At 33.3% G+C, this 13,998-nt stretch overlaps 1 protein-coding gene across 1 annotated transcript; it reads right to left on the bottom strand.

Moving 5' to 3' along the window:
* Positions 1 to 661: 661 nt before the first annotated feature.
* On the bottom strand, positions 662 to 2,278 carry GCK72_012367 (uncharacterized protein; the record flags this gene model as incomplete). Its single annotated transcript, XM_053729052.1, has 5 exons — positions 662 to 800; positions 845 to 906; positions 959 to 1,253; positions 1,847 to 2,102; positions 2,188 to 2,278. The coding sequence occupies 5 exons, from the start codon at positions 2,276 to 2,278 to the stop codon at positions 662 to 664; spliced, it is 843 nt and encodes a 280-aa protein (XP_053583824.1).
* Between the last annotated feature and the right edge of the window lie 11,720 nt (positions 2,279 to 13,998).

Raw genomic sequence — 13,998 nt, 5'->3', positions numbered from 1 at the left:
AAATATTCCTTTTTCAAAACTAAAATATATCAGATATTAGAAATTTACTATTAATCATTTAGAATTTTTTCAAACTAATTTTTTACGAAAATTTCAAAAGATCTTTAATATTCTTTCCATTGTGAAAATAAAAGCAGGGTCTTTTTTTTGTTTTTCTATTTCTCTTTGGAGAATGACAGGTAGATGCTGAATCAAGATAATCTTCTGGATACGGAGAGGAACATTCCGCGGTGCTAGAAAAATAAGAAAAGAACTTTTTGGGAAAAACCGAACTACAGTTTCAATTTAAACATGAAACAAATTTGATACGGGTACCGAGCTCCGATATGCTGTATTTGTCTATCCATGATTCATCCTTATCAAGTATCAGTGGTCAAGTTACTTTTCGAAAATCGAATTGATTAAGATAGAAAAAATTGAGGTCACTAAGTTCACTGGAAGCACTCCGTGAAAGAACTCAAGAATTTTGTGAGGAACTTGTATTAATTTTTAGTATGACAATCTCTATCTAACCCACTGCATCACCCAAAACGCTAATTTACATATCATGATATGGAAACAGAATAATTTTCAGAATACAACATTTGCAGAACAGTTTTAATTGTGAAATGTGAATATACGGGAAAATAAGTTTATTACACTTGTCAAACAACTGGATAACCTAAAATTCAACTTTCGGCACAATTGGAACCAGCGGATACACTCCATATTGATCCATACAACTGTCCTGAATCAGACTATATTCACAACAATTGGAACAGTATGGATTGGGTTCGACGTTGAAGATTCGGAAGTTGTATCTGGAAATTTCGGATTTTCTGAAATCTGGAGAATAGTTTCTTACTTTGCCATGGTTTGCAGCATTCTCATGTGTTCAGATGGGGTTCCGTGGACTTCTATGAAGATCTGTAAAATAAAAGTTTTCCTGTCAAATTTCAGTGGAGCTGAAATCTCTTACCTGACAAACTCGATACTCCCTGATGAATGGCTCTAGACCCTCATGCTCCCCTCCTTCAATATCAATCTTCAATAGCTCAACTTCTCTTCTTTCAGCCTTTTTCAGCATACTCGAAATGGATATTTCCTTCGGAATCATTCCAACAAACAGTTGTCCATTTATTCTCTCATAGTCCTCTTGAATTGTAATGTTCTGTGGATCCTTATCAGCTCCAAGTATCCTACAATGTCCTCCTGTCACATTTTGAATGTGTTGGTCATAGGAAATTGCATTGTTGAGGCCAAGGGAGATCAATCTGGAATGGATTTATGTTTATTTTTAAAACGTGCTTCAAGAAAATTCTTGATAAAACATCACAGGGGATTTCTAAACGTATTGAAACAGTAAAAACTGAACATGTTTGATAAATGAAAGAAATCTGTCCAAATTCACAAAGAACTATTTTAGCTGACGCTGAGCTTATTTTTCCGACGAAAAATGAAAGAATGTCAGTTATTACTCAATTTTGATGAAATTCCTATCAGGAGTTCGAAGCATCTTCAATTTTCTTCCTGTGTGAATTGAAACATGATTGTCTATTCTATTGTTCTATTCAGTGGGAGAATGGCAGGAAGATGTTGAATTGAGATATTCTTCTGAATATAAATCCGAAAAATCGTTTTGGTGTGTACCTTGATGCCTCCAGACTGGTTGTTCGAGAGAGATGTAGATCAAAAAATTTGAAAAAGAGAAAATAATTTTGAAAAAAACTGAAAAAGATTTTGTGTTTCGAGAAGGTCAGAAGTAAATTTGGTGAAACTGAGTATTGGTTATTGTTTAATAAAAGTTATTTTTGAGATCATCGTTCGAATACCATTCTATCACACTCCACTATTTTTCAAAACTCACGTGCAATTATCTTTCCTGACTGCTCTTGGATTACAAACGTATTTCCCTCCATCATCTATATCTCCTATCCTTTCTTTTATCGCACAGAATGCTTCCAATTTCACTTTTCCAAAGAATCTCTTGTGATCAGCTCCTCTAGCCACTTGAGACAATTCCAGGCTGTACTTATTCGCTTTCAGATTATATTTTGCACGGAGATCTTTCAGAGCATTTGGGTTGTAGATATCAATTAGCTCGTCGGCTTCGAATTTTTGTTCTAAAAAAGAAACAATAGAAAAATTAATAAAAAATTTTAAAAGTTTTCAGAATTAATAAGAATCCAAAACAGTGAAAATACTTACCCAACCTGAATACTGAAAAGCAACTCAATATGTTTATGATCAAAATACATGCAAGCAGACTGATTATGATAGTGGACTGACTGTAGATCATTTTTGAGCGGCACATCTAAAAGCAATTGATAGATAATGGAATGTTGAAACAGATTTTATGTAGATACTCTTTGTAGGTCAAACCACCGGAGACTCACCATATTAAATGAAAATAGATGGTGTCAGTGTCCTAGGTCGTTCTACCCCTGAAAATAGAATTCTAGTCTCTTTTATTCTCCGACGGTAAAAAAAAATAGAGAGAGGGAGGGTCTTATAGATGAGAACGGTAGATATGTAGGTAGACGGTTCTCGGAAGAATTGAGAAGAAACAAAAGGAATTGATGGAAAATGAAGATTTGTTTTAAATGAATGTCATTTTCAATAGGATGAATTGTTGTTCAGGATGAGATCTTGGAATTGAAAAGGTTATGAGGTCAACTTCCAGGAAAACTAATACGAAATCGGTTTGAGAATGATTTCTAAACTCCCCACACATCAATTTTTGAAAAAATGAACAAAGTTAAGATGTCAAAACTGCGTGGTTCAAGTTTTCAGATTTTCTGTTTCATTATATAGATTTAAGAGATTTCAGTATTGAATGTGCGATAGGTGAACAATTGAAACACTTTACCGAATTTTTTAAAAATAAACAACCCATGACTTATCAAATGAAAATTGAATTAACTCCACTCTTAAAATGCATTTGAAACCGGGAATTTCATTTCAGTTTCAGGATATGGGTATCCATCTCAAATCGAAACTTTTATAATTCTTCTTTTTTCTCATATTGATCCCGATTTCATGAATCCGGAACCATCAAAGTTACAACTTCGGAAACTAAAAAGACCGTAATACTGTGAAAAAATAAAGTTTGGCCAAGGATTTTCAAAAAAAATTTTGTGAGCTAAAGTGTTTTGGCCGTGAAATTTTTTTTTGAAAATCCTTGGCCAATCTTTATTTTTTTCACAGTAGAACAAAAGTTATTTGGGTGTTGAAAACGAATGGCTTTTGAATTTTCAACACGTTGAAATCTGTTCCGTGGATATCCCGACGGCAAAATTGAGATTATAATTTAGATAGCAGCCACCGTGTACAACGGAACTGGCTAACGGCTGCCGGATCGGCAGGGCAAACTATAATTATTTGGAATTTGAGAAGAATGAAAAAAGGATTTTTTGGATTTTTGAGTTCGAAATAGAAGAACATGTTATTGCATGGTTGGGAAGATTTTGAAGAGGATATTCATACTATTGCCGTTATTTTACTTACTTGTAATATTACTTTGTGTCAGTAGTGAAACACAATCACAAATTTTCCATTTTTTGCAGAACACCACAATGAAACATAAAAACCCGACAATATAGGATGCTATCGGCAAACTTTTTTTTACGTATAAAACTGTTTCGTACACGACGTAAATTTACAGAAACTATTATATTCTGGTTGGTTGAATTTTGGAATTTGTTTATCTTTTTTAATATTAAAATAATACACCGTTTCGAATGGAACATTATACAGTTTTCAAAGTTTGTTTCTCAATTTGATCTTTTTATTTTGTTGCCATTCAGTTGATACTTTTGCTACCTAAGTTTTCCCAATATTTTTTTCAAGATTTATTCAAAAAACATGTAACTACATTCAACCAAACATACAACTTTGGAAGCAAAAAACGACTGCTATGTATGTAAAAAATGAAATTGAATGTTGAAAATAAATGATGCGTGGATTTTCAACACGTTGAAATCTGTTTCCTGGATATCCCGACGGCAAAATTTAGATGAAATTTAGATAGCATTGGCCAGGTGGCACGAAACTGGCTAACGGCTGCCGAATCGGCAGGGCAAACTATAATTATTTGGATTTTGAGAAGAATGAAAAAATATTTCTTCGATTCTTCGGATTTGATTTTTTGAAATGAATCGAAATGAAAAACAAAAAAGAAAACCTGCTGGCTATCGTCGGGCAAACTATAATTCTTCGGATTTTGAGAAAAATGAAAAAGGGATTTTTTGGATTTTTTGTTCGAAATCGAGAACTATTACCGTTTTATTACTGACATATTACTTTGTGTCTGCAGTGAAACATTAATGTAAACATCAAGCAATATGTGTTAACAGAAATTATGAAAAAGTGATAAAAGTAATCTTTCTATCCCGCTTTCTCCAATCGGGGCCAAATTTTTGCAAGACTCCATACTGACATAACACGGTTTCAGATAAGACATTAAATTATTTCAGAACCTTCTTTTACAATTCAGAACGTCCATTTTTATGCGTAAACTTTTTGAAATTTAGTTTTTGTCATCCTAAATTCCAATTTTGATATCTTTTCTGTGAATGAAGTTGTAAAAACCTATTGTACTTCGTATGAGAACTTTGTCATAGGAACAATTTTGAAAAAAAAGACTGCTATTCAAATAAAAAGTGATTGGATGTTGAAAAAAACAAATGACGTCTGAATTTTCGACATGTTGAAATCTGTTTCTTGAATATCCCGATGGCAAAATTGAGATTGAAATTGAGATAGCAGGTGCCAGATGCAACGGAACTGGCTAACGGTAGCGAAATCTCCGTCCAGACTATATTTTTTTGGATTTCAAGAGGATTTTTCGATTCTTAGGGTTTGATTTTTTGAAATGAATCGAAATGAAACAAAAAATAAAACCTGGAATAAAACCTCTTCTCACATAGTTGTATCTGATCTGGTTATGCTTCGACTCTGAAAAGTGGAATACAATTTTTTTCAGCTTCATGTGAATTTAAAAATAAATCTATTTTTTTATCCAGAATCGCAAGTACGCAAAAATGGCAAAAAAGGCAAATACGTAAACGCATAGTTCTGCAAAAAAAAACCACGGTAAAATATAAAAACCCGATTCGATTGGCTGCCAGAATGGTTGTCATTAAATTTCTTTATTTTTATAGTGAAACATTTAAAAGTTACAGTTTTGAATAGATTATTTATAGTTCTCAGAATAAAAATTTATGTTGTATCATTTTGAGTTTGGAAACTTATTATTTTTGCTCCAATTGCTCCGATCGTTAATTTCAAGTAACAATTTACTTTGTTGAGAATGCTTTTCAAATAGTTTCACAGAATATTTTCAGATTTTTCCAAAAATTCTGATCCATCGAAATGTTGACCTTCTCCATTTTTTGTCTAACAATAAATTTACAACACGCGAAATTTGTTTCTTGGATATCCCGACGGCGAAATGGCGATTGAAATTTGGATAGCAGGTGTCAGATGCAACGAAACTGGCTATTGGCAGCGGATTTGTTGGCCAAACTATAATTATCTGGATTTTGAGAAGAATGAAAAAAGGATTTTTCGAATTTTTGTGTCAGACTTTTGAAAAGTTGCTCTAGTTTCTGATTGTTAGCAAAATCGGTTACGTAATGTGAAACCCCGATGTACGCTGTATTTATAGAATAAGTAAAACTGCAACAAAAATAAATGGAAAAGAAAGAAAAATAAAACCAGACAATGAAAACATTATCAATAAAAAAGAAACTCCTGTCGCTGTTCAAAGAATGTTGAAAAATTAATCTCACATTATTTTCTTGATTGCCACATAATCTATTACTCTAAACACCTCTTTGCAATTCATTTGCCCAACAACACAGCAATTTCTGACTAGGGAATGGTCAGGACTGACTTTGGAGTTCAGCAACGAGACCTAGCAGAATCGATAGAGAAGCGAACTGAAAACTGAGTGAGAAAAACTAAAGATTTTCAAAAAATAATGCATGTATTATCGATTTAAGCACCAGAAAAAACCTAGTCAACCAAATCTTCAAACATCAACCTCTACTATTACGACAGTACCACCCAAAAACCACTTTTTAAGCCCCAAAAAATGGGTGAACCTTGGAAAAACATCAGTACCTGGTTGGTTGTCCAAAATTTTTGATTAGCTGGAAAAAATGATTAGTAATACTGGCAGTGAGATTTTAAAAGTATTATGACGCACTCTCAGAGTCGATCGAGCATCGATCAACAGACCATGTTCACACGAAAAAAGTTGACCATCTCCGATTTGGCGATCCTTTCGATTAGAGATAGTATCAAGTGTCCTCAGCAAATTGGGGTGCTTTTTGGCCGCGTCCGTCACCTGGGTACCTAGGAATATCAAAAAATCGATATTTTTCGAAAATTTTTCCTGAAGTAGTTAGGTATGAAATCTCAACGGGAAATTGTTGTAGACACTATTTTAAGCATTTTTTGTATTCAGAAGAAAATTCCAGCTCAACAGCTTCATTGTGAAATTTTTCAAAATGTATGAAATTTTCTAGTTTTTTTCATGAAATCGTTTTTATCTCGGCAGTGACCCGACAAGACGGGCTTTTTTATTTAAAAATCGAAATCTACATAAAATTTGGTATTGGATGCATGCTGTCGCTACTTGTATCTCTAGGACCCAAGAACGGTTTTTATGGGAAGTATGGGAAAAAATGCGATTTTAATTTGCGAGCCCTCCAGGTAAATAATTTTTAGGGTTCCGAAACAATGGTTTTTCAAATTTTTCTATTGAATCTTATCATTTTACCTCAGTCCCAACATAGCTTTCGATCATACTACAAAAAAAAATATTTGAGAAAATTGAGTTTTTGAGTTTTTGAAATTTTTCCCTGAATTGAACCATTCGAGCTGAAATATTGAGGATAGCATTATAAAATTAGAAGAATATGATTGGAACACAAGTTCGATTTATGAAACAACTGCTTTCCATTATTTGGCTATCTGCAATTTACGTTTTCAAGATGAAATTAACCGAAATGTTCAAGTAGGAAAGTTGGAGCAACGGTACGTCATACTTGCATCTTCATTTGACAGAGGACTGTGTTGAATATGACAAAAAACGTTAAAAAAACTACAAAAATTAAGTAATATAGCAAGATTTTCAAGAAAAAAGACAAAATTTTTTTTTCTGACTTCCAAAAAAAGGTCAGACCATTGAACATGCATTAGTCTTATTTTTTGTTTTTTTTTCTTGAAAATCTTGCTATATTACTTAATTTTTGTAGTTTTTTAACGTTTTTTGTCATATTCAACACAGTCCTCTGTCAAATAAAGATGCAAGTATGACGTACCGTTGCTCCAACTTTCCTACTTGAACATTTCGGTTAATTTCATCTTGAAAACGTAAATTGCAGATAGCCAAATAATGGAAAGCAGTTGTTTCATAAATCTAACTTGTGTTCCAATCATATTCTTCTAATTTTATAATGCTATCCTCAATATTTCAGCTCGAATGGTTCAATTCAGGGAAAAATTTCAAAAACTCAAAAACTCAATTTTCTCAAATATTTTTTTTTGTAGTATGATCGAAAGCTATGTTGGGACTGAGGTAAAATGATAAGATTCAATAGAAAAATTTGAAAAACCATTGTTTCGGAACCCTAAAAATTATTTACCTGGAGGGCTCGCAAATTAAAATCGCATTTTTTCCCATACTTCCCATAAAAACCGTTCTTGGGTCCTAGAGATACAAGTAGCGACAGCATGCATCCAATACCAAATTTTATGTAGATTTCGATTTTTAAATAAAAAAGCCCGTCTTGTCGGGTCACTGCCGAGATAAAAACGATTTCATGAAAAAAACTAGAAAATTTCATACATTTTGAAAAATTTCACAATGAAGCTGTTGAGCTGGAATTTTCTTCTGAATACAAAAAATGCTTAAAATAGTGTCTACAACAATTTCCCGTTGAGATTTCATACCTAACTACTTCAGGAAAAATTTTCGAAAAATATCGATTTTTTGATATTCCTAGGTACCCAGGTGACGGACGCGGCCAAAAAGCACCCCAATTTGCTGAGGACACTTGATACTATCTCTAATCGAAAGGATCGCCAAATCGGAGATGGTCAACTTTTTTCGTGTGAACATGGGTGATCGAACGAGTCAGAGAGTACGTCTTATACGTTTGGTGAATGTTATCCCACTTGTTCAGAATATTATGTCACGACTGAAAAACAGAAAAAAACTGATAACTCTGACTATAAACTGACCGAAAAATAATTCTCCAAACATTTCTCATTGGATTTAGGCCCGGGTTAAAAGCCAGGTCAATCCACTATCTTAATGTTTTAACCGAACTGCCGCCTTTAAGTTTGCGACGTGTAAGATGCACTCGGGGACATTGAACGGAATAAAATTTAAATTTATAAACAGAATAATTGGACACTTTGAAACAGTAAACATTTTAAATTTGTAAATTCACATTTTGAACATCAAAATTTGCCAGATTTTCATGAAACAAAGCAGCATAGTTGTATAACTTGACATTCACTATAATTTGACACAAATTACTCTAATTACGATTTCAGAATTGGCATTTCTGAATGTTTGCAAAGAAATCAAATTTCTTGTTTCAAACTACTGTTATAAAAACTATTGCCCAAATCATACTTGTCAACGGGCCGAAACGGGCCGACACGGGCCGGCTCGTAACTCGCTTCAAACTGAGTTTTATGAGCTGAAAAATATACCAAAATGTAGATCTCAACGAGTTCTATGTCCGTGACCTACTACGGGCCGGATGACTATTCGTTAATATGCCGCGGGCCGGGCTAGAATGGCTTTTTTGGCCATTTTCGCGTTTTTTGGCACTTTTTCCCGGCCCGCGGCACATTAACAAATAGCCATCCGGCCCGTAGTAGGTCACGGACATAGAACTCGTCGAGATCTACATTTTGGTATATTTTTCAGCTCATAATATTTATTTTGACGCGAGTTACGAGCCGGCCCGTGTCGGCCCGTTTCGGCCCGTTGACAATTATGGCCCAAATGAACCATTATTCACCTTTTTGATAATAATTCATAAATTTTCAAAAAATACGTCACCAGTCCCCCTATGACGTCAATCCTGAAAACATTTCAGAAAATAAAATCAATGTCTATTTTCTAATACTGGTGAATTTCTTACCACAAAATAAAAAACTGGTGGTGTAAAAGAAAGGCGATAAGACACTTAGAAATCTGAAAAACTTTTGAACACCCACTGTTTCGTGTTTAAATTATTACTTGCAACAATTTAAATAGATGATACACTGAATTCTTTCGGTTTTTATATTTTGTTGGTTTCCGTGAAATTCGCATAAATTCCGTTTGTCCACAGTTTTTGAAAATAAATGAACACCAACTAAACATGATGTTTCATGAGATCGTAAAGAATAACATGAGATCTTAGAGAAACAGTAAAAAAATGTTGAATTTGCAATTCACAAACACAAATCCAACACGAAAACTTGGATTAAATGATAAAATCATATTTTTCAAAAATAACTCGTAATTTTTCTTTTTGTGGGTTAAAACTTACTGTGTGCCGCCATGATACTGGGTATACCATATACTGAAATTCAGAAATCTAGTTGCGACTAAAATGATCATTTTTACGGATTCCCATAATCAATAAAGTGGGCTGCTAAAACGAATGGGATTAGGCACAACGATTCAGTCCAACAACAAAGCACTAGTTAATTAAATGTTTTGCAGTAACCGTAAAAACACGATACTTAGAAAATCAGACAGCTTTAAACTTTGGATTATTCTGTTTCTTAAACTAGATAAAACTAGAAGTTCTCGCATTTATTTAATTCGAAAAGGAAAGTTTTCAAAACAAATTCCGTTTCAGAATTTTTAGATACTGTCTGTAGATACCTCCGACATATTTTGATCGTTTCATTGTTTTTGATTTAACTGCTTGCTGTTCCAAATAAATAATAAACTTTTTTGTTTTTTTTTTTTAAATAAACATTGCGTAGTACGCATTTCTTCCAGTAAATATTTAGGTCACAGTTTAGAGTTATATGTGACAGCAATAGCCAGCAACTTTCATATTTTCTTCATATTTTTGGAAATTTTTTGTCATAATACATTTTTATTCGTTTTCCATGCCAAACAGATTGCAATAATTTCGAAATGGCTCGTAATTAACTGTCAAAATATAGTACGGCTCGTTATCAAAGTTTCAACAATTCACTCATGTTTCAAAAACGACAAACAAATTGTTGATTGGTGTTTAATCACATAAAAATCATTGATGTGAAACGGGAGAAAAATAATCTGATCCATAAAATTCAAATAATTTGAAGCAAGTTTTTACTCATCGGTTACAAGTCTGATTGCTTAGAAATTGATCATTCCTTCAGGGCGAGTCAACCAAAAAATTAAGTCGAATTTTCAAGCAACATCTCGAAAAATGGCTTCATATTTTTACGGGTTCGAACACCACATAAGAGAAAACTAAAATTATAGAAAACAATGTTCCGCAACTAAATAGAACTGGTTAATCTCCTACCAAGTTTAAGGAAAACTTCAACATATCTTCGTGACACTTTTATTCACAGCTTCCCAGTTAAAATCTCTTCCAAAATTCTGAAGTAGTTGACGGTACTAACTAATTTTAATAATAAGTAACTGTCTTTCAAACTCGACATCTAGTACTACAAGGAATTTCCAAACAAGATATTAATGTCTTAAAACAGAGAAAAGAAGTTAAAAGTAGCGGGTAGTAGTTATGATAAATAACAACCGCAAAATACTAGAAACATCAACTTGAGAAGAAAAAAACTGCCTGCAACAGTTGAAAATTTTGAAAATATGCACAACCTACATTTTCAGTTTCTGCATGAGCATTTCTTCTACAAGTTCATTCTTCTTGATTGCATTGGAAATCGACGTTTTCTACTAATCTTATTTCGTTCAAAAACCCAAATGCAATGGAAATGAGGAATGCAACTATTTCTAGTTAGAAAATGAATGTGCTATTTTGACTTCATACTTTTCCGAAGAAGATACATATTTTTTACAGACTTGAGTTTCACCGGATTTTGGGGGTTAAACAATTATATCAGAAGTAAAGTTGTGATTATTTCTCCATGAAACTGAACTTTTATTTCTGTCAGTTGCAAATAATTTTGAAATGAGAGCTCACAAGAATAACTTTTTTTTCGACTATGGTAGATTATTGTTCGCACCTTATTTGATTCGTTTTGTTTAACCTACATATGTTCACTAGTTAGTTCCAAAATATTGACTGTTCCAAAGAAAGCATTAGGTTGGTTTTAATTTTTAAAAGAAAACCTACAGAAACTGAAAAAAAAACATATTCAGAGAAAAAGAATGTTCAAGAAGACCCACCAAAATCCGTCGACTTTGTTAATTAATCAGAAATTAAGTTTTTAGAAATAATTAGCTGCTGAAACAGTTCAAAAGTTCGATATCAGAGTTTTTTCGGCTATTTCTTCTGTTTCGACATGAGCTTTTTTTCTATTAATACATTTTTTCTTTAATTGTTTCTTTGATTCGGATGAATTATTATAAGAAAGTTTATTTAATATTAGCACGACACGCTTCTCACAACCACTCTACCGAAACCGAAGAAATTTGTGTTCAAAATTGAGAGACTCAGAGAAAAAGTGATATTTTTCAAGAAGATTTCGGTGGAGCGTAGTTGTAAGAGCTGTGCCGAGCTAATATAAGAACTTACTAAGATCTCGATCTTGTTAGAAACTAATATTCTCAAATGTGAGTCCTATCACGTTGAAATTATTATTTTTCCTCAATTTTTTTAAAAACATTTTCAACTCATTACTCCATTTTTGTATAATTGATTTTTCCTGTTGCAAGAACTTTAGTTCATAAAACTCAATCCAAATCACCAATGAGTTTTTCACTGCAGAGAATTGCACGAATAACACTAACATGTTTAATGTTTCAGTAAAATATATTTCCGCCTTCGTCATAGAATTCAGCCCCTCGATATATTTTTCAGATATTTTAACGTTTTGTAATACTGTCAGATTGCTTTTCTCGGCTACAGTTTCACACGTGTTACCTTAGTTCAAAATTAAACATCTACCCACTCAATCAAAATTATTCTTATTTATTTTAATATCATATGGAATAATAAATTCAAAAGAGAACCAATTAAATGTTCAGTTTTTTACTACACAAAAGTGAAAATCTCGGTCGCGTCAAAGACACGCCAGACAGCTTTAACAGCAAACTTATCTGTTTGTCACGATGTTCACCAAAACCCACCGGTTGCATTACATACTACATTCCAGGTGTCAAAAAACACCAGGCTTTTGCAAAAACATATCTTCAAAAATTCCATTTTCAAAAATATATCAAGACTCAAAGAAAAATCACTGTCCACTTTACATCCGAAACAATAATAATTCAGAATAAATCCCTCTCACACACCACGCTCCCTAAAGGAATACACACCAAACAAACATCACTCTGCCCCCCCTGTCTGTGTATCCTGATGTCCCCCCCTTTCTGGCCGCGCGTCCAAGGCGCACCAGCACCTTAGATTGACACCCCTCCCCCCGCTCTAAAAATAAATAAACTAGTTGTTTGGTCAGTGACGAAATGTTGCACCCTTGTGTTATTCTGTTCCCCCCTTGCAACCTCGCATGCAAAATTTCGCAATATTTCATATGTGTTATCGTGTAGGGAAAACATATTTATTGAGAGAAATTTTTTGATGATAGGAGTAGTTTTTTTACTGTCTCAGAAAAATTGTTTAGTTTTTAATTGTCCCACCGACCTATTTCCCGTGTGTAGCTGAAAATAGAAAGCTGCAAGAGAAGGGAACATGGTGAGTGTCTAATTATGCCATTGGAGACGTAATGGGCATTGCAAACATTTTTTTGAAGATAACCCTTGTTTCAAACAGTAAATTTATAATTTTTCTGGGTTTTCGTTTTTTGAGAATCTTGACATAACTCTTCGTATAATTTAAATTATATTACGACAACAAGAATAAAGCAATAGTTTTTTTTCTAGTTGACATTTTTCTGTTTTCAGCCTAAACAATGAGTTATAGGAAATAAGAGTGTAACAGCTTGCAAATTCAAAAGTTTTCTGCAAAAGTGATATTTAATATACATACCAACCCTACTAAAAATAACAGCGTGAGGAAATTAGTAAAATCGCGACAGGCTTTCAAAACTAGCAAACTTCCCTAAAACTTTTCAAACTTTTTTCAGGTTTCACATTTTCTACTTATGGGTAAAAGCTCGTTTTGTACGGTAGACTTTGATTTTCCTATATTCTGCATTCTTATTAATTTTGGACCGGTGGATAGGAAATTCTATGATGCTCGTCTACACTTTTTGTCGCAAAAGTTTTTAGCCACTAGGATTGAAAAACGTGGTGTTCGAGCAATTTGATGTTTTTTTTTCAAATTTCCTAAATAGGATAACAGTTTGACGGGAAAATTTTCCAGTTTCAAATAATTTTTAAACTCGGGAGCAATTACCTTCTTTCGCTATGTCCCACGGTGTAACAAAAAAAAATTGAAAAAATTAACGAATTTAGAAAAAAAAAATTTTTTAATGTAGATACAGAAACATAATGTTTCTCAGCTTTTCAATAGCACTGCCGCAAAAAATGGGCGAGGTTTTCGGCAATTTCCAAAAAAAAGAATATGGTCTACTTTTCCGTTTTTTGAAAAATCATAATCGTCAATATGCTACAACACTTTGTGCAAAATATTTTTTATGATAACCACCGTTAAAAACGGAAAAAAATGATTGAAGAAAAAAAAATCCAGTAGTTTTCTCACTTTCATTTATTCCATTTATAGACGCGCTTACCTAGCATATTACTTCCGCAGTATTAATGGAACACAATTTTTTGGATCACATATTAGCACGAGACACGTCTTACAATCGCGCTCTATCGAAGCGAGCTAATATCTACCCCATCTTTTCATTTCCCATTCCCAGGTCAACTTCACCGCCGATGAGATACGCTCCCTG

Source organism: Caenorhabditis remanei, chromosome IV (genome assembly GCF_010183535.1).
Source record: "Caenorhabditis remanei strain PX506 chromosome IV, whole genome shotgun sequence".
NCBI lineage: Eukaryota > Metazoa > Nematoda > Chromadorea > Rhabditida > Rhabditidae > Caenorhabditis > Caenorhabditis remanei.
The sequence above is the reverse complement of the archived record's forward strand: the minus strand, read 5'-3'. Positions and strand labels throughout refer to the sequence as shown.